At 44.5% G+C, this 20,034-nt stretch overlaps 1 protein-coding gene across 1 annotated transcript in view; it reads left to right on the top strand.

The window, feature by feature from the left end:
• Positions 1–517: 517 nt before the first annotated feature.
• Positions 518–20,034, top strand: part of VENTX (VENT homeobox) — a 54,179-nt gene continuing 34,662 nt past the window's right edge. The window contains 1 exon segment of the mRNA XM_075288092.1: positions 518–588. Within this exon segment, the coding sequence (XP_075144193.1) occupies positions 518–588 (71 nt within the window).

Here is a 20,034-nt window from a genome sequence, read left to right as displayed (position 1 = left end):
TGATAAGTGGATGGGTTTCTAGTGAATCCCATCTACACATTGCAGAACAATACACAAAGTGGAAATACAAGGACTTCCAAAAACATAGCGTTTTTGGAAATCGCAGCATGTCAATTATACCTACGGAAACGCCGGTGGTTTCCCACAGCGCTTTTTAGCTGCAGCCTGCTACGTGGGGCCTTAGCCTTAATGTATCCTCAGGGCTAGTGTCATGGACTGGTATCTGATAACACGATAGAAAGACAACAGTAGACAAGACCAAGAGCGTCTGTAAAACATCCCACACAGTACGGGTATGACCGCTAAGGAGTATCAGATGAACATTACACAGATCCTTAATCCCAAGGACAAGACTTTCAAACTTCCTTAAGAGATAAACAGAGCATTTCATACAATTTCCATATATCTTCCCCGAAAGATGCACTTTTAAATATTCTGTCACAAAATTTCTGCATGAACTCCTGGAAATGAATTCAGAACATTTATAATGGATTAGTGGATGCACATTAAGGAAAAAATGATTGCAAATGTCATCCTGGCGGAGCTTTATGATGGAGTGCGTGCCTTAAAGGAAATGCAAGGTAAAAGGCAAGTTGTTCTCATCAGAAGGAAGTGTTGGTAATAGTCACATTTCTTGAGGGAGCGTTTACCTTGCACTTGTAATGTGAACTTAATCTCTGTAAATGATTTTCAATTCCACTCATTTCCAGAAGACCCTTGTTGTACGTTACGATAGCGAGAAATTACACCTTGCATTGCCCTCCACATAAAAAGGAGCCTTCCAATAGGTTCGGCCGAATGATTCCCAAAGACACCTCCCTGTGGTTAGAGTCAAACTAAGTGTTATTGAGCCACTTCATGCAGTGTCTTCTGGACAGTGAAGGAGTTAAAAATAAATCTGTTCTTCACCTTGATGTCCCAGCCATGGAGCCCCAATGTTCTGTGGCAGTATCTCATACCTCCCAACTTTTGAAGAACCGAAAGAGGGACAAAATGTGCGGTGCGCGTAGCGACAAATTTAGCCCCGCCCACTTTTGTGTTGACTCCGCCCACTCGTTAATTTTCCATGTGCCCGCACACAGTATAATCCTCCTACAGTCACCCGTAAATTATATGTCCCCCCTCTATCTCTCCCCCAGTTTCATATATACCCCTCATCTGCCCCCAGTTTCATGTCCCTCTTCCATCTCTGCCCCCAGATTCATGTCCTCTCCATCTCTTCCCCCAGATTCATGTCCCCACATCTCTGCCCCCAGATTCATGTCCCTCCATCTCTGCCCCCAGATTCATGTCCCTCCATCTCTGCCCCCAGATTCATGTCCCCCATCTCTGCCCCCAGATTCATGTCCTCTCCATCTCTGCCCCAGTGTCATGCCGTCCTCTCCTTCATCTGCCCCCAGATTCACGTTCCACCTCCACATTAAACTTACCTTCTCCTCCGCTCCCTCGCCGCTCTCTGCCCGCCTCTCTCGCTGACACATGCGGCTGAAGGAAGGAGCTGACACAGGTCAGCTCCTCGCTTCGCCGCTGCCCGCCTCTCTCCCTGACACATGCGGCTGAAGCTGCTCGCGTGCTCGCTTCGCCGCTGCGTCTCTCTCTCGCTGACACATGCGGCTGAAGCGAGGAGCTGACCTGTGTCAGCTCCTCGCTTCACTGCTGCCGCCGGCTCCTCGCTTGTGTCAGCTCCTTGCTTCAGCCGCATGTGTTCAACTCATATCTGCGTCCTCTGGACGCAGATCTGAGTTGAAATCGGGACATACCTCCCTCCAACCGGGACCGCGGGACATGTCACCCAAATCGTGACTGTCCCGCGGAAATCGGGACGGTTGGGAGGTATGGTATCTGGTTCCAGCGCTCTAGTGACCCCCTCACATGGCTGGTGTAGTCAATCACTGTCCTCAGTAGTCACATATGATAGTTGGCTATATCATAGATGGAGTGCTCTAATCTCTGCAATATTTTAGCCAACATTTTAGGAAAAAAATAAGACCTGGAACATCCATGGCCCATGCCAGGTGTAGAAGCCCAGTAGCTACTTCATGGTGACCTCTGAATAGTACGTGGTCCCTACTTTATTGGATGCGGTCCCTCATGGCAACTACCACATAGCACCCACCTAGTAATGATGTACCCGACTATGGCATATGACTGATGAGTGTTTGGGTGTGGTGGCCACATGATGGAGCACCACAACTGGAAATGGATAGAAGGGACCAGGGTCTTGCCAAAGATACAACAAGGCAAAGAAGAGTCGTCATAAAAAAATTAAAAAAATGTTTCCCTGCTGTTCATTTTTAGGCACCCCGAAACCCCCTTTAAAAACATAACTGTTAAAATCCAAAACATCTTAATCTTCCCACTCTCCCCAACATCTGCCATTGAGGAGGGTTGTGATACCACCATACACAGAGAGAATCATAAGTGACAATTACATAGACATCTAGATAACCATGACTAGAGTTGGGGAGAACCTAGAGAAATTCATCTTGTGAATATTTGCAAGATTCGTCCAGTTGTTTCCTTCTGGGATAAACTTATTGAGTCCAAATTGAAACTGCAATTATTATACACTGGAGTCTTTTCTGATTACAGAGTGTAATAAGCAGGGGTCCTTGGGGGAGGGGGAGCATAAACATGACCAATAGCCTTACTCTCCTCTCCTGGTCTCAGTCATAGCATCTAACAAGTCTCAGTCCCCTCCCGACCTCTTGAAAGACACAAGACCTTTGCTTGGGGTTCAGCAATCGTGTGGGTCACACAAACATCATAGCTCTTACACACGTGTCAGGATATGCACCTCATGTGATTTCATTTATGACATAGCCCAGGAGAGATGAATAACTTGGTTTGGCTACATTAGGTTTACACACCTCTCCTGGGCCTTTGCCTACTTTACTTTGGGGTCTGAAGAGAGGTTATAGTGGTACGGGGGTGGCAAATTCCAAAAATGGAGTTGGATTTCTTTTAACAAATTTCCACACTTGTTTTTCAATGAGATTTTCAGGGTTCCTGAAAAAAGGCAGAAAAGGGTTAAACCAAAAAATAACGGATACCTCCTCTTTCCAAAACTTGAAGTTCATCCCAAAATTTGCAATGAACGTGAGTCGTTATCTGCTTTGCTTATCCCTACCTTTGACTATATTAGAAACATCTCTAAATGGCTACATTCAGGTATCATCAATCCAGATATTCCGCTTCTGTAATCATTCTTTCCACCAATTCCTCATCACATTTGCCTGTACACAATGTCCTCTCTCCTGGATTAGTTTCTATTGTTTTATAGTAAATGAGCCCATAAAGTAGAAGCATTTTGATTGCAAAAGAAACCCAACCAAACCGTCTCTCAGCAGACGCTTTACAGTTTTGAGAGTTACAGAAGCCACGGGAGGTGATTGCTAAACTGCAAGTTACCTCACTCTCCATTATCGTTCTCATTGGGATCCCGCTTCTCTATCTCACTTGTTATTATCAGTTTCTTTTATTTGGAAAGTGTGAACATGTTCTTCAGTCCTGACAGAGACAACAAATGAACAGAACAGTAAAAGAACATACTAGTGTAAAGGTGATGTAAGAGCACAAAGAAAAAGGGTTTGAAGAAGATCAGAAATCGACTGATCTAATAGCGGCCCTCGGGAGATGTGGCTGGGCTTATGTATTTGAGGAAATTTTCTAATAAACCAGTTGATCAGAGCAAATCTACAAATTGGCCTTAATTGTTTTGCCAATATCTGTGTGTTTGCGTACAGTAACCATATAGACCCGAGGCAAACCCAGTTGCGGTCTCATTTAGTGAATACACCTGTAAGCCAAGTTTACTTTTTGGATTTCCCTTCAAACTATAGTGGTGCACACCAATCAATCATAACTAGAGACTAGCAAACTGGTTTGGAATGAACTGGAAGGGTTAATAGTTTGCCAATTAACAAAATTAAGTTAACGAAGGGAAGAAAAACGTACCAGATTTTTAGGACTATAAGGCACACCTAGGTTATATATATATATATATATATATATATATATAATTTTTTTCTTTAAGGGGGGGGGGGGAAGAGTTGGCTGCAGCAGATCATAGACTGTGCTAAACACTATTGCACAACCTGAATGGCTCTGCAGCTGTTGCCAAAACTACAGCTCCCAACTGTGATTTTGAACAGGTGCAGGGCCACCTTCATAGATAGCTCTGTAGTGGAATATATCTATGTTAATGTGGGGCACACCAGTCACAGAAGGGCATATGGGCAGTGCTGGCTTTCTTCTTCTAACATGCCTGCACCTCACATTGGCTCCCCCATAGTACAATATGCTCTCCACACAGTACATTGTGCTTCCCACAGTGGCGCCCACACAATACAATGCACTCTCCACCCAGTACAATATGCTCCCCACATAGTATAAGTTGCTCCCCCATTAAGTACAGTGTGCATAAATTTGGCACAGTACCAAATAATGGTGATGGGAATTAGTTATAATCCACCCTCTAGAGCATAGATGTGGCTAAGCTTTGGATATTTTATTAATAATTGCTGTGTTGGTGTTAGGATGGGGTCCTGCAGGTTTTCCTTCCGGCACATAGCGCCACCTGCGGGTCGATCCAGCTCTCACCCTCGGATGGTGAGGTTTGTGGAGTCTAAATCCAGTGTTTGGCCTACTGAGCATGCTCGGACTTTTTGGAGACGCTCAGAGGCTAAGTCCCATTCGGCCCATACTGGGCATGCCCAGTGAGGTTACGGCCACTGCCCTGTGGGCGGGGACTTGCCTTTATATGGTGTGAGCCGAAGCCCACCGGGTGCTCACACTTTGACTATTAATTTTGAGACAGGAGGTCAGGGCTAGGTTCCTGTGAAAGGCAGGTCGTCAGTTCAGGGATTCTAGATAGGAGTCCTGGGTACTGCCAGTAGGGAACTATTAGCCTGATTGAACTGTCCAGTAGGCTTGTAGCTCCAAAGCGGTTTGTGGAGCCTTTGTGTTGCTGACCAGGGGTGACATTTAACCCTTGGCAGCCTTTGTTGCAGCCAGTTCACATTGGAAGCTGCCTAAACTCACTTGCCCAGTGAAGCCAACTGGTGTAAGCCGCATTGCAGCCAGTTCACATTAAAGCTGCATAAATACACTTGCCCAGTGATGCCAACTGGTATAAGCCTCCTTGCAGTCTGTTCACATTGGGAGCTGTGCAGACACATTCATTCAGTGAAGTTAAGTGGTGAACGTGTGTTGCTCCCTGTTCACACTAGAGTCGCACAGAGATACTGCTGCCCTGCTTAGGTGGACGGCCGCCCTCCTAGGGCTTGTGGACCTCGACAGCAGCCACTACCGCAGTCAAGAGGTTCTGTTAAGTTATAATTTATTATATATAGACAGAACCCTAACAGTTGGTTGCATAATTTCAGTCTGTATTGGCCCAGTGCATGCTGATAAAGGTAATAATGCCACTGCAGGGGATATATGCCGAACATTCCTCTGTAGCTGGTAATAAGATTTGTGGGTAAAACCTTGTGAAGTTTACCCCCCCCCCCCCAGCTTGTTTAGTATAAAATGTCGACAGACAAAATGACATTTTTGCAAATTGATAGACTTTTAAAATATATGTAGCCGGTCTTGTCTGTCGTCTAACTGCTGGAGATTTTTTTTCTATATTAAGCCGTCCTTCAGAAGATTGATAATCGCCATTTTTCTCAGGGACTTGTTCACAATACCTTTATTAACCTTCAACCAAGTCCACCAGTTAATAAGTTTTGCTGCGTGGGGCTTAGCTCTAACTAAAGGAAAGTGCCGAGAAAAATACTGACAGTTCTAGGACTTGAAGTGTTCAAGAAATGGAGCATAACTTAGGAAATTCTATTTAGCTAGCAGTTCCTCAGAGAAGATGCAGATTATTGACCCAAAAAGACAACATATAGTTATTTTTATGATGGCCATAGACATGGATTTTTCTACGTTGAGTTCCATAGGGTAAACAAAGTGCACCCCAACTTTCATGGTGGTGGTTTGGGTTCGTGGAAGGTCTAGATATGGGTAAACGTCTCAAGAGTTGTTTTGTTTCAGGTTCTGGTGGCTCACACAATTTACACACCTTCTGTTGCAGATTCTGTGCTTTCTCTCCTCCTTGAGACGTTGTGAGCCTGGGGTCACCGCTGCAGCCTTCAATTGGGCCTCAATGGTGACATAGCAAGTGCAATCTCAATACTGATACCAGTGATTGCAAGTTACTCTCCTGTTTCTCCATAGGAAAGGTTCTAGTTATTTATGGCCATTTCATGACATCATCCATATTGATTGACCGTAGACTGCATGCAGCTCATGTACGTAAGTTTCATACAAGTCTCAATAGGAGAAATTCTTGTTCTGGCTCTGAAGAGTTTTCAATAACTAGTTACTAGAAAAAGTGTAGCCAAGCTCAAAGGACCTGAGGAAATGAATATCAAACGTTATTGCAACATGTTGGTTCCCATTAATAATCAAAACTTATTTCGGTTTGGTTGGCAGCGGTGGTTAGAGAGAACTTAGCGCGGCATCGATCTGCTAATGTTATGAAGCAGGATCAATGTTAGTAATCTGTATGGACTGTGACAGCGCGGCTCCAGGTGCTCATGATATTATTACACAAGCTAATACAATCTTAATGGCTCGCAGCGATACTTTGTAATTTATGTCTTTACAAGCTAAATGGCTGGGGTAATGTTATTGATCATGCACTGAATATGTCAAGTTCATTCTTAGCTTATGCTTTTTGGAAACATCCAACTTTTTCAGCACTGAGAAATTAAATCAGGGTAATTTTCATTCTAAACTATAGCCCAAAACGGACAGAGAGTTATCTATTCATGGAAATAGGGAAAAATAGATGAAAAAAGTAACAAGAAATAAAAGTAAATAATAGTTTATATAGTTTGTTGCTGTTGATAGCCAGAAAATGGACACGGGCTCCTCACAAAGATTATTGGACAGTCTGTCCCCCCAATACTTTTAGGGAGGGTTCACACGGTGTAACGTGCTGCGTGATGTGGCACGTGTACGCCGCGGGAGCCTTTGCGGGCCGTACATGCTCCCATTGATTTGAATGGGAGCGAGGATCGTATGCGCCGCGCTAGTTTGCGGCCGTGATGTTGATCACGGCCGCAAACTAGTGCGGCACATACGATCCCCGTTCCCATTCAAATCAATGGGAGCGTGTACGGCCCGCAAAGGCTCCCGCGGCGTACACGTGCCACATCACGCAGCACGTTACACCGTGTGAACCCTCCCTTACAGAACCTGGTTAGTAAGAAGTGCTAGTTTACCCACAACTCCTGTCTAAAAGGAAATGCATAACTAGAAATATATATCAATTATTATTATTGTGTATCTGTAATGCCAGCATTTGGCTCCTCCTAGTGGCAGCTCACCACTGACACGCTCATTTCTCTGCTCCTCCCCACTCCCCTCCCCATTACCCTAGTGGGTGCCAGTAATTCTGTCCCCTGCTGGTCCACCTCCGTATAAATCTGCTCAGTCCTCTGCTTGACACCTTAACAATAACCTTCATAGCGTACTTGATCCGATCCCGTTCTTGTTATCTGACCTGTTATTGGCCCTTGGCTAGCTCCTGACTATGTACCTGTATGTGCCATTTCTGTCCTGCCTCCTACCCGTTTCTGACCTTGGCTTGATCCTGACCTCTGTGCCTTTGCCACCTGCCCTGACCATCCTATACCCTGATCCCTTATATTCCACACTAGTGTCTCTTGGTCCAGCTCTACCATTACTGGGGTGGTAGTGGCCTAGAAGTCTCCACATGGCAAATAGCAAGGAGAATACTTAGAATTTGAGCCATCTCTTAGGGCATTGTCTGATAGGGTCTGGTATTACTGCAAGTCCACATCCTGTGATTGTCAAAGTTTTTTTGTTTTATTTTACTAGGTGATCAGTCCAACACGAATGTTGTAGCATTTTACTCTGACCACTGGAGAGTGGGTGGAGATCTAAGCACCACACCAGGACATATAGTGTTACCTTACCAGTAATATTCTATGGTGTATTTTGTTGCATCCCAGCTCAGCTACATCTTTACATTAGATCCCTTTAATAATGGACAACCATATTAGGTGATCCCTGCCTGAAACCAAGTTCTCTGTAGACAGGAGGTCTGTCTCTCCTTACTGAGCCCCTACCTTACACAAAAGACTGGCGTCCTTGTCTTTGTCACAGTCTTTGTCGCTACCGCACCCCTTATTTTATACACATCATGCACACACAGCAGGTCTCACCTGAGCCATCTGAAGCTTCCACAAGACGCAAATATTGTGTACACATCTCTCTACTAATGGACACACAAGACCATTTTGCCGGAGCCCTATATCCATTCTTGGAATTTGTATTTGTCTAAAACCTCATACAGATTTTCACTGGGGATTGGTGTATTAAGAGACCGAGTGTTGCCCGCGATGTCACTCACGGCACAGATCTGTATAATGCTTGTTTAAATTGGAAGATGAAAAAGAGATCAAGGTGAGGCCAGATTGTGATTGTTAGAAGAGTATATTGGAGTCAAATCCACAGCTGTGCGCTTTACTGCTGACATTATAAACACAGACGAGGGGATTTTTATGTCCTGGTAGACTGAATCGCCATAGATCTGAAAGCGAAAATGTGTTGTATTTTACAGCTTACTTTGGAAAGTTATCAGCTGCCCTTAACCCCTAACAATCACATTAAAACCGGGAAATAAAAATCCCTTTTTTGCAACGTAAATATTGAATGCATGTGTACCTATAGATACTGCATAACCCATCTATAAAAACTCAATTCAGAATTGGTCAAGGGCTCCAATTCCTCATGAAACCAACTCAATCCAATCTGACCATACTAATAAACCCCTTGAAAGGCTGCAATGCACATCACAACCACTGGGTGGCCACACGTGCTATAGATATCATGTGACAAAGTATCACAAAATCAGGCTGTTTGGAAAGGTAAAGAAGGAAACCACTGTAGAGGATACTCGTCCTGAAGTCAGATAACATTGTACAACTCTATTGCTGAGTATGCTTTTTTTTTCATGAATAAAGTAGGATTAGATCTTATTATAGGATGGCTTTTAGATTTTTATGAATCATATTTCAGAAAGCCTATGCTGCATTAACTTTATATTATAGGGAACATAGATAAATATGCTTCTACCACTGTTTTTACTGCCTACATTTACCGATTTTATGCATTTTTTGGACAATTTTAGAATATATTTGTTACATTTTTTTACCTTTCATATTTTTCATGTATTTTAGTGGCTTTGCAAGGGTTTACTCAAACTCAGTAACAGGAGGTGAAGGAATATGGAGGAGACATGAAATGTAGATTCAAAGACAAGAATCATGGATAGCAAGCCAAACACGTGAAGGCAGAAGACATAGGAGGCTTTAATATCTACAATTTCAACAGAATTTGGGCACCATAAAGTTACTGGTACTTGAAACTTTGGTTGTTCATAACCTGCAAACAGAAAGTGAACTATTATACTCCATTATATTATACTCTTATACCTGAAGAGAACCCAGAGTGTGTTAATTTCACTTCCAGTTCTTTCCAAACTTGTTTGAATCTTGAATCAAAACAATCCCTGAGAATAAGGAAGATCGGGATATGATGATGAATGCAGAGTCTGAGACTAAGCCAAAAGGTCGGTAACGGGAATCAGGCAGATCAGGATAACTCTTGCAGGAACAAGCAATACAATGAACGTATAAGTAACATGTTCAAGCCGCAAACAGAGGATAGAGCAGGTATGAATAGGCAGAGACTGGTAGAGAAAGATCCACAGGTTCAAGTTGCAAGGAATAAGGGTACCCTGCCATATGGGGTGGACAGAGTGCAGGAACAGAAGGGAACTCAACGCAGAGAAAGTTGTTTGCCAGGCGAGAGAACATGACATTATACAGACCATTACAACTAGTTTGGCTATTCTTGAGGGCATTGTCCAAATTGTCCACTAGTTTTCAACCTTTAACTCCTATATAAGTATTTGATCTTTGCCGCTGGGAGCCGCCGCTAGGTGTAGGTAACAGCTGACCCTGGTAAGTGGAGAGATGCATAATAGTGAGGAATCAGGCAAGAGAGTAGTTGAGATACGGTCTGAATGTGTTAGTTGCAGCCATCCAGGAATGGTGGAGGAAGGCGAGATAGTCAATACGGTAATCTAGGCCAAGATCAGGACGGGCAGCACAGAATCAGGGAGGAGAGACAAATCCAAGGTCAGGTAACAAATAGACAAAGGAGACTCTTAGTACTTGTTGTGCACTTATTTGCGCCTGTCAAGAACTGGCATAGATTTGTGGCATAGGTTTGAGTTGGTGCAACAATGGCATCCCCATGACTGCCGTTTAGATTCCTACTTTGCTTGGTCCACTGTCTAAACAGGGGAGTATAGGAGCGGAGATGCAGAACAGGCTAAGTTAATATGGGTCAAAAACACCTAGCAAGCTAGGAGACAGATCAAGATGCTACAGGCTACCTTAAATAGCCCACCGGTACAGGAGATTGGCCAGGAGCGGACCACAAGGTTTAGAGCCTCCTAAAGGGCCAGCGCATCCTACACGCAAGAACTAAAACACAGCACCAGGAAGAGCGGCCACAAAGCAGGACCAGGTGGCACAACATTCTGTATAGATCATTCCCAACAAAGCGCAGCCCGATACCGTTGACTGGATATCACTTCTGAGCAGCATGGAGTCCTCCTGCAGCCCTCTACATGGCAGGATCATCAGCTTGATCATCGTTAAATCTGGCAGAAAATTCAGCCATCTGTACTCCGCTTTATTTATTGCCATCATATTGTTTTCTTCATTGCCTGACATTTATGTTCTCCAATTTCCCTGGATGTAAAGGTCCGCCAAATGACATGATACATATAAATAAGATTAACTAATCCGTCCGGCATAAAACTAGAACATTGTGATTATAATGAGGACGATGACCACCGCGGATCTGTCACAGCAGGTAAGTGCTGAGTATACAGATTACAGCGGCTGTATATAGGCAGTGATATAAAACAATGGGGATCTGACAATGTTTGTATACAATATATTTCCAGCTGTTTCCACGTATCCTGACTGCACATTGACCCATAGACGATAACCCGTGTGGGTAATGAGGCAAACATTGCTTTATTGATTCGCTAATGGAATCTGCTGCTTGTTATCTGCTTTACAGGCTCCTTCCACCGATTTCATTTCCAGGACATATTTGCAGTCACAGCTATCGAAGGATAATCCCATTCTGGAAGCAATGTTCTGCAAAACGGAGCGCTGGGTTGGGGTGTCATAGGGAGTCGTGTTATAAGCAGTTTCCCACAAGGCTCTTAATGTTTTTCCTTAGCCATATGAAAAGGGATAACTTGTAGAGAAGTGGGGGTCTGACCACCCAGACCACCATTGATCAGGAGAATGAGGGACCTTCTTGGTCAGGCAGAAGGGGTCCCACTCAATTGGAGTCTATTTATCTTCAGCACTGTCATTGAACTGAATGGAGTGGTGCACGTACCTGAGGAGAGGGGGGGGGGGATAGAGTCTGTAACTCTCCTGATCAGTGGGAGTTTGAGCGGTCAGCCCCCCCCCCCCCCCCTTCCTCACCGATCTGCAAGTCAACCACTATCCAATGGGTAGGGAACAACTTGAAGGTTGTCGACTTGTATTTTCAGGAAAAGCCAATTCTGAAACTCTTGCAGACGCAGTCAGCATGGTATGGCCTACTTCTGCGTTTTTGGATTTTATTCACTAATTAAAAAAGTGACAGTACTGTAAAAAAAAAGGTTTAGGTAGGTGTGGAAGAAATACAACAAAATAAGAATGTTTTCAGAAAGTTTCTACAGACAGAATTTCCCTAGCAACAGGGAGTGAACAGCAAATTAGCTAGAAGGGAGACACCTAGTGGCAGGAACTTTAGAGCGGTTTTTCAGGCAGAAAACAGCAACAAGTTTATTAAACGAGCATTGCATTTTGTTCCAGAATAACATGCTCTATGGAATGAGTCTAAGTAGTCTGAAAAGTTAGCAACCATTTAAAGCAATATCCAGGATAAGTTGACTTATACAATTGCATCATGATTTATGCAGGTTTGACCTGTCTGCTGAGGCCTGTTATCTGATCACCCATTAAGGCGGAGAGGGCCAAAGAGAACCAAAATGAACCCTGAAGGAGCCTAGGAGAGATGAAGGAAGAATTTTGCTGCCTACCGATTACATGCAGACCTTGCGTGGTCTTGGGTAGCGAGATACTGCAGCAACATATTACTCCATGCAAATGGATGGATATGGGAATAGGTTAGACCAGGCTGCATTATTCTTGTATTACTCCGTGTAGGAAGAATTTGTGACATCATAACTCCAGGTATATGATCCTTTCCGTCACCTATGGAAGGTTTCACAACAACACCTGAGTTTTATCAGGTTCATCTGGTCAATGCTGACACCTAGTGGTAAGAAATCAGAATGGCCGCATTCTTTTTGACAGTCACGTTCCAAGTCAGGAATACAACAGGGATCTATAGATTTAGATAAATATGGCTGATATAAAAGAGCACATGAAGTGTTATAACTCTATAATATAGCTTGCATTAAATTACCATATGCCTGTCTGTAGATTCAGCTATAAAAAGCCAAATCCATGACAACTACTGATTGATTCGGCAGTCTGGATGGAAATGGATGTATTAAACAATATTTCCCCTGGAGTGCCAGCACTGGTGCATACCTCCCAACCGTCCCGATTTCCGCGGGACAGTCACGATTTGGGTGACATGTCCCGCGGTCCCGGTTGGAGGGAGTTATGTCCCGATTTCAACTCAGATCTGCGTCCAGAGGACGCAGATCTGAGTTGAGCACATATGTGGCTGAAGCAAGGAGCTGACACAGGTCAGCTCCTCGCTTCGCCGCTTGTAGACGCGATGTACAAGCCAGGAGCTGGCGGCAGCGGCGAAGCGAGGAGCTGACACAGGTCAGCTCCTCGCTTCAGCCGCATGTGTCAGCGAGAGAGAGAGACGCAGCGGCGAAGCGAGCACGCGAGCAGCTTCAGCCGCATGTGTCAGGGAGAGAGGCGGGCAGCGGCGAAGCAAGGAGCTGACCTGTGTCAGCTCCTTCCTTCAGCCGCATGTGTCAGCGAGAGAGGCGGGCAGAGAGCGGCGAGGGAGCGGAGGAGAAGGTAAGTTTAATGTGGAGGTGGAACGTGAATCTGGGGGCAGATGAAGGAGAGGACGGCAGAGATGGAGAGGACATGAATCTGGGGGCAGAGATGGGGGACATGAATCTGGGGGCAGAGATGGAGAGGACATGAATCTGGGGGCAGAGATGGAGAGGACATGAATCTGGGGGCAGAGATGGAGAGGACATGAATCTGGGGGCAGAGATGGAGAGGACATGAATCTGGGGGCAGAGCTGGAGAGGACATGAATCTGGGGGCAGAGCTGGAGAGGACATGAATCTGGGGGCAGAGCTGGAGAGGACATGAATCTGGGGGCAGAGCTGGAGAGGACATGAATCTGGGGGCAGAGCTGGAGAGGACATGAATCTGGGGGCAGAGCTGGAGAGGACATGAATCTGGGGGCAGAGCTGGAGAGGACATGAATCTGGGGGCAGAGCTGGAGAGGACATGAATCTGGGGGCAGAGCTGGAGAGGACATGAATCTGGGGGCAGAGCTGGAGAGGACATGAATCTGGGGGCAGAGCTGGAGAGGACATGAATCTGGGGGCAGAGCTGGAGAGGACATGAATCTGGGGGCAGAGCTGGAGAGGACATGAATCTGGGGGCAGAGCTGGAGAGGACATGAATCTGGGGGCAGAGCTGGAGAGGACATGAATCTGGGGGCAGAGCTGGAGAGGACATGAATCTGGGGGCAGAGCTGGAGAGGACATGAATCTGGGGGCAGAGCTGGAGAGGACATGAATCTGGGGGCAGAGCTGGAGAGGACATGAATCTGGGGGCAGAGCTGGAGAGGACATGAATCTGGGGGCAGAGCTGGAGAGGACATGAATCTGGGGGCAGAGATGGAGAGGACATGAATCTGGGGGCAGAGATGGAGAGGACATGAATCTGGGGGCACAGCTGGAGAGGACATGAATCTGGGGGCACAGCTGGAGAGGACATGAATCTGGGGGCACAGCTGGAGAGGACATGAATCTGGGGGCAGAGATGTGGGACATGAATCTGGGGGCAGAGATGTGGGGACATGAATCTGGGGGCAGAGATGGAGTGGACATGAAACTGGGGGCAGAGATGGGGGACATGAATCTGGGGGCAGAGATGGAGAGGACATGAATCTGGGGGAAGAGATTGGAGACATGAATCTGGGGGCAGAGATGGAGAGGACATGAATCTGGGGGCAGAGATGGAAGAGGGACATGAAACTGGGGGCAGATGAAGGGTGTATATGAAACTGGGGGAGAGATAGAGGGGGGACATATAATTTACGGGTGACTGTAGGAGGATTATACTGTGTGCGGGCACATGAAAAATTAACGAGTGGGCGGAGTCAACACAAAAGTGGGCGGGGCTAAATTTGCCGCGGCGCTCTATGCGCGCCGCACATTTTGTCCCTCTTTCGGTTCTTCAAAAGTTGGGAGGTATGCTGGTGCCCTTGGCCATTATAGTCTGATTCAATGATGCTTTAGTTGGGTAATGTTGTACATTTCCTCTGCAATTCCACAATCTCCACCAGGGGGTGTAATAACCCAGGATCTGCATGTTTAGAGGCCCCCACCTTAGGCTATATTCACATGAACATGCTGATTCTCAGCCGTGTTTTTTTACGACCAAGTCAACAGCATTGACTTTCATGTTCTACTTTTTCACAGATCATGGACAGCACTCTGACGTTAACATCGCTAGTGTGAATAGAGCCTTAGTTCTAAGAAGACTGATAGGAGATTTTTTTTTTTTTTTAATTTCCCGACACCCCGAATGTGACATCTAATGCTTTATGTGATTGTCAGAGTACTAAGTGATAGATCCTGAGCCAGACAGGAAATCCTGTGACATCAAACAGGTTTATCCCCCACCGGGGGCGCCGCTAAAAACTGCTCTACAGCATGTATGTTATGTATACCTGAGCAGAAAAGATACGGACATGCACTCTATGTATACAGCAGACCCCTCAATAAAGATATAGACCCCAGGCCAGCCCTGTATACTCCTACCCCAAGACCCCTATACACAGAGATAAGTGATCACTGAAGGAGCTTGGTCTCCAGATTTTTCAGGACTTTGATGAAGATGACTTATCTTTATATCCTTTATACACCTGGGACCCCAGACACTGCCCTAGATCTATGGCATCGCCTTCCTCAGGTCACATGGTGCAGCAGCTCAGTCTCATTCAAGTGAATGGGGCTGAGCTGTAATACCAAACACGGCCCCTAAGATATGAATGGCGCTGTGCTTGGTATTCAATGGAGAGATCACATTGCTCACTTGAAAGGTATATGATCTGTGAGGGTCCTTGGGATCAGACTCCCACTGTATCTTTATGATAGATCATTGACATACAAGTTGTTTAACAGATCCTGGAAACCTTGTATAGTAGATAAACGCTTCGATACATGACCACTTGGACTCGATTGTTCAATTATCATTTGCCCAAAGGATTTAGAATTAAAAAATTTTTACAAAACCGATTCTATTTTAAATTGCAATGGGTAATTCCTTCTAGTCCCTCTGGGGGCGCTGCAGATAAAATTGAACAGTTACTGCGAGATTTCTTCACGGAATACAGCTGAGAGCTGGGGTCTCAGCCAGGGGACACATCCTGATCCATTTATCTTCATGGACCCTACTAACAAGTAGTAGAACCCCTTTAATATCTGTGAACATCCCTTTAAGTGTAATAATGCTTCCTGTGAAGCAGTGAAATTACATTATAAGAAAAGATGCCAGCGGTATAAAGCAAAATGTTACTTGAGATGGAGGACACTTTGTTACACAGAACATTATCTGTCTCCCAAGAAAGTCACAAGAGAGACATATTTTAGAAACGTTCTCATGTCCTCAGCGGACGTCAGCAGAGGCCTTGACGCTGTGACATTGACTCAGGAAACACCAAAGCTGAGAGCGAGCCAAAAACATCTCGAGATGGATCACAGCATCTTAAGTCACATTAGTGAGAATCACCCAACTCCTGACCCGGGCAAGAGACGGAAGGAAAGGTCATGACAACCCCTTTAAGTCGCTCTGGTCACGGTCCCCGTGTTCCTGGAATGACAACCAACCACTGTCACAGGGCGGACAGGTGCAGCCCTCGAAGAAATGCAGATTTCATTTATCAGTTCACAAATGTCTCTTAACCCCTTAAGACCCAAGACTTAAAATTATATATATATTATATATATATATATATATATATATATATATATATATATATATATATATATATATATATATATATATATATATATATATATATACACACACATACACACACACACACTTTCAGCCCTCAAGAACCTCACCTTCCTAAAGAAACTTTTTGTTTTGCTTCCCCAAATCCCATTTTGTCTATCGCACCATAGACTACAAATAACATGTTAATGGTACTGTACAAGTTGTCATAATTCAGAGGATTAATGGCAGAACACAGAAAGGACACCAAATGAGGAGTCCAGGGCGGATTGAGGAGCGGGGTTATATGGGGAGGCCTGGTGGGGTCACGTTCTAGATACCATTGACTTTGCAGTAAAGCACTATCCTACTGCTGTGAAGAGACTGCGAGGAGTAGTTCCATCGAGCTAAAAATCTACAGTACCATATACATAAGTGTAACGTGCTTGAAAAGAAGAAATGTCCCTGTAATATTTCTAAAATAATATTTGATAACATTGTCTCCTTAATGGAACAGAGTTAAACAACTACATATGTAGCGATTGATGGAATTGTGGAAGACACAAGAATTTTAAAAAAAATAAAAAATGTATATATCACACTATTTCTGTATCATACACTGACCCCTTTAGACCCCCAATATTAGTGTCTGTACATGAAGAATAATTCTATTTCTGGCTATTGTTTGACTTGCATACTATATATATTTTGGGGGGCAGTTTTATCCTTTGTAATTCACAGTTCTCCTTGAGCTGGTGGGTAAAGATTTGCTTCAAACACTTCACAAAAGAAAAGCAAAGTAGTATCTGCTCCATAACCACCACCACCCCTCTTCACCCCACCTTATTCTTAATCACAAGCCTCAATAGTATCATATAGGACATTATAGAGTAAGTACTGACCTGTATTGGTGTAGATAAAGCACTTGACCTTAGACAGAAACTTCCTATTAGCTGCTGCAGAGTCTATCCCCATGTACCATACATCTCTGGCATGGTATTGTTTGGGTCAGATATCTGGCAGAACCACCAATGAGTTGAGCCCCCACCAATTGGATATTTGGTTTGCCCATTCGGATCATAGATTCAAATTTGGATCCAAACCAAATCCATTATCAAACAGAAGTGCAGCTTGACTTAGATTGTGGGGGACACTCTGAGGGCTACTAGGTTTCTAACCAAAAGGTCCCATTAGACCTAAAGAGATTTATGAACGAGCCGCGAATGTTACAAAATGTGAAGATCCATGCATGTTCTGCAGCGACCTGAATCCTGTTTCGCTCATCTCTACAGCAGACCAGGTCAAGTGCCATTACTTTCTAAGGAAAACAGAAAGAGAAGACTCCAGTGGGCTAAAGGGGACAAAAAATTGGGTTTCGGAGAAGTGGAAAAACGTCACCTGGTCAGAAGAACCCTGGTTTGAGTTGTACCATGCTGGAAGGTCAGAGTGTGGCCCATCCCTTCATGGCAGGTGTCAAGTGGATGGTGGAGTCATGGTGAAGGTTTCCTTGGCCTCCGATCCCTTTGGATGCCATGAAAAGTTACTGTGGATCTGAAGGCCAAAGGAGGTCCAACATTCAACAAGATGGCCGCCTCTAATAAAGTGACCATTCAATGTTACCAGTGCAGTACAGAAAAGAGTGGAACTCCACAAAGAGTAAACCTACGATACTGGCCATATGACTCTATATCACTCCCATAGCTGTAGCTGGGTACAACTAGCGTGACATGGTAATGTAGGAGATGAGGCTTCACACAAGTCATTGTCCATCAGAGCACATAATCGGAGCTGTGAGCATTCACAGCAAAAATAACATTCTGATTAGATAATAGCACCCATGTATCAGAGGGCCAAGGAAGCGTGCCGACAGGCGCTCCCTCCCACACCACAGCGCGCAGGGCTTCAAGGAATTTGCAATAGACAATTTATTATATTTCTGTGCTGTAAGCAGATTTAGGTGCCGCTTCATTCCCAATATGTTTCTTAAAGCATAGGTTCACTGTAGAAAGTCATTAGAGGGGAAAAAAAAATATATGGAAATTTGCCGTCAGATGCATTTTCTATTACAGAATTGTAGCTCCACCATCTAAAACAGTAGAGGCTCATTCACATTCTAGCTATGGAATACTCATGCATTGGCCATTTATTGGAAAGGTCGGCAACAATACTACAGGATCGCAGGATTTTGGAGTGCTACCACCATTCGGGGGTGAAATAGCTTAAAGAGGTTGTCTACAAGTGTTTATACTTACTTAAGCCAAAAATATCTGATTGTGGGGGCAGACAGGCGTATGGATTAGCTGATCAGTGATACCTCTTGATCCGTTTATTATATAGTGCATGGAGCCGGAAACGGATGGCTCTGTGCCCTGTATAATGGCTGGGCACCGGCACTGCAGTTCCCTTTAATGAAGACCTTTCCTCACCTCCACCAACCTGCATCCTTCAGTAGGCACCGTTGCACTGATAATGGGGCACTTTAAAGAGTCCCCAGAATATGTCTTTCACATTGACATAACTTTGGCTGTTTGCGCCTTCGAGAGCTAGAAATTGGATATAGAGGTTCTACACTATGTTTTCTAGATAGGTTCCTAGGAGCCCTGACAGTGTTCTACACTATGTTTTATAGATAGGTTCCTAGGAGCCCTGACAGTTCTACACTGTTTAAAGCCAGTTTATGGTGTGGCTCATACAAAACTTGTTCATCCTGAAATACTGTAAATCTAGGACGCCAGTCCCTTGAACCCAAAACAAAAAGCCCTGAGAGGTTCAACCACCTCTATAGACTATAACCATTTGTTATTTTCACTTGCATCCCCAGGGCCTCCACTCTTGGATTGGAGGAATCCCCAGAGTAGAATAGTGTTTTGTTGAAGAAACCCGAGAGTTTTGCACTCAGGTTGAATCTATTCTTATCAGTTCACTGATCCCTACTTCTCTCCAGAAGATCTATTGAAACTTAGTCTCCATTGTCCTTATGCATAGCACATATGAATGAGCGCTGCTCTTACAGTAAACGCATTGTAGGTAGTTCTGTCTCCACTGTGTAGACAGAAATTGTAATGCTTACACTAAACTTCCATTACATTACCAACATTGCTAATTGTGGTCCATAAACCTTCAGTGAAAGGGGCTGGTATATGGCTGCCAGCCATAACTGTACTTTACAAAGGGTTGTTGACCGTCCATCCCTGCTCCGGTCTATCGGCTACACTATAATTACTTCTATATGCCGACTAAGGACGCAGCCGCCACTTTGGCCATTTTCACATAACAATTATATGATTATTTTAAGTGAATGTTATACTGGAGACAAAAACAATGCAAAATACACCAAGCCGATATAAAACTAGTCTGGTCCTCCCAGCAGGAGGAGATCTCCCTGTACAACAATATAAGCCGGTGCTGCTCATATATAATGTACAATGTGCTGGCAAGATCCTGAAATATAAATGAACAGATAATACTGCAAAAAGTAATTTATAGAAAAGATGTATCAGCAAGGTGACTCCGAGGAGCAGCAGAGACTCCATTATTCACTGCTCAGTTATTGCACTAGAGGTCTATGGGGATAAAAATCAATGTATACTGTACAGATACGGAGCAGATCTGCGCAGAATTATGGGGAAAAATTTGTTCATGGAGCATTTTGTAAACACAATACAGCAAAAAATACATATATATATATATATATATATAC

The sequence above is a fragment of the Leptodactylus fuscus genome, chromosome 10 (assembly GCF_031893055.1).
Source record: "Leptodactylus fuscus isolate aLepFus1 chromosome 10, aLepFus1.hap2, whole genome shotgun sequence".
Lineage (NCBI taxonomy): Eukaryota > Metazoa > Chordata > Amphibia > Anura > Leptodactylidae > Leptodactylus > Leptodactylus fuscus.
The sequence above is the reverse complement of the archived record's forward strand: the minus strand, read 5'-3'. Positions and strand labels throughout refer to the sequence as shown.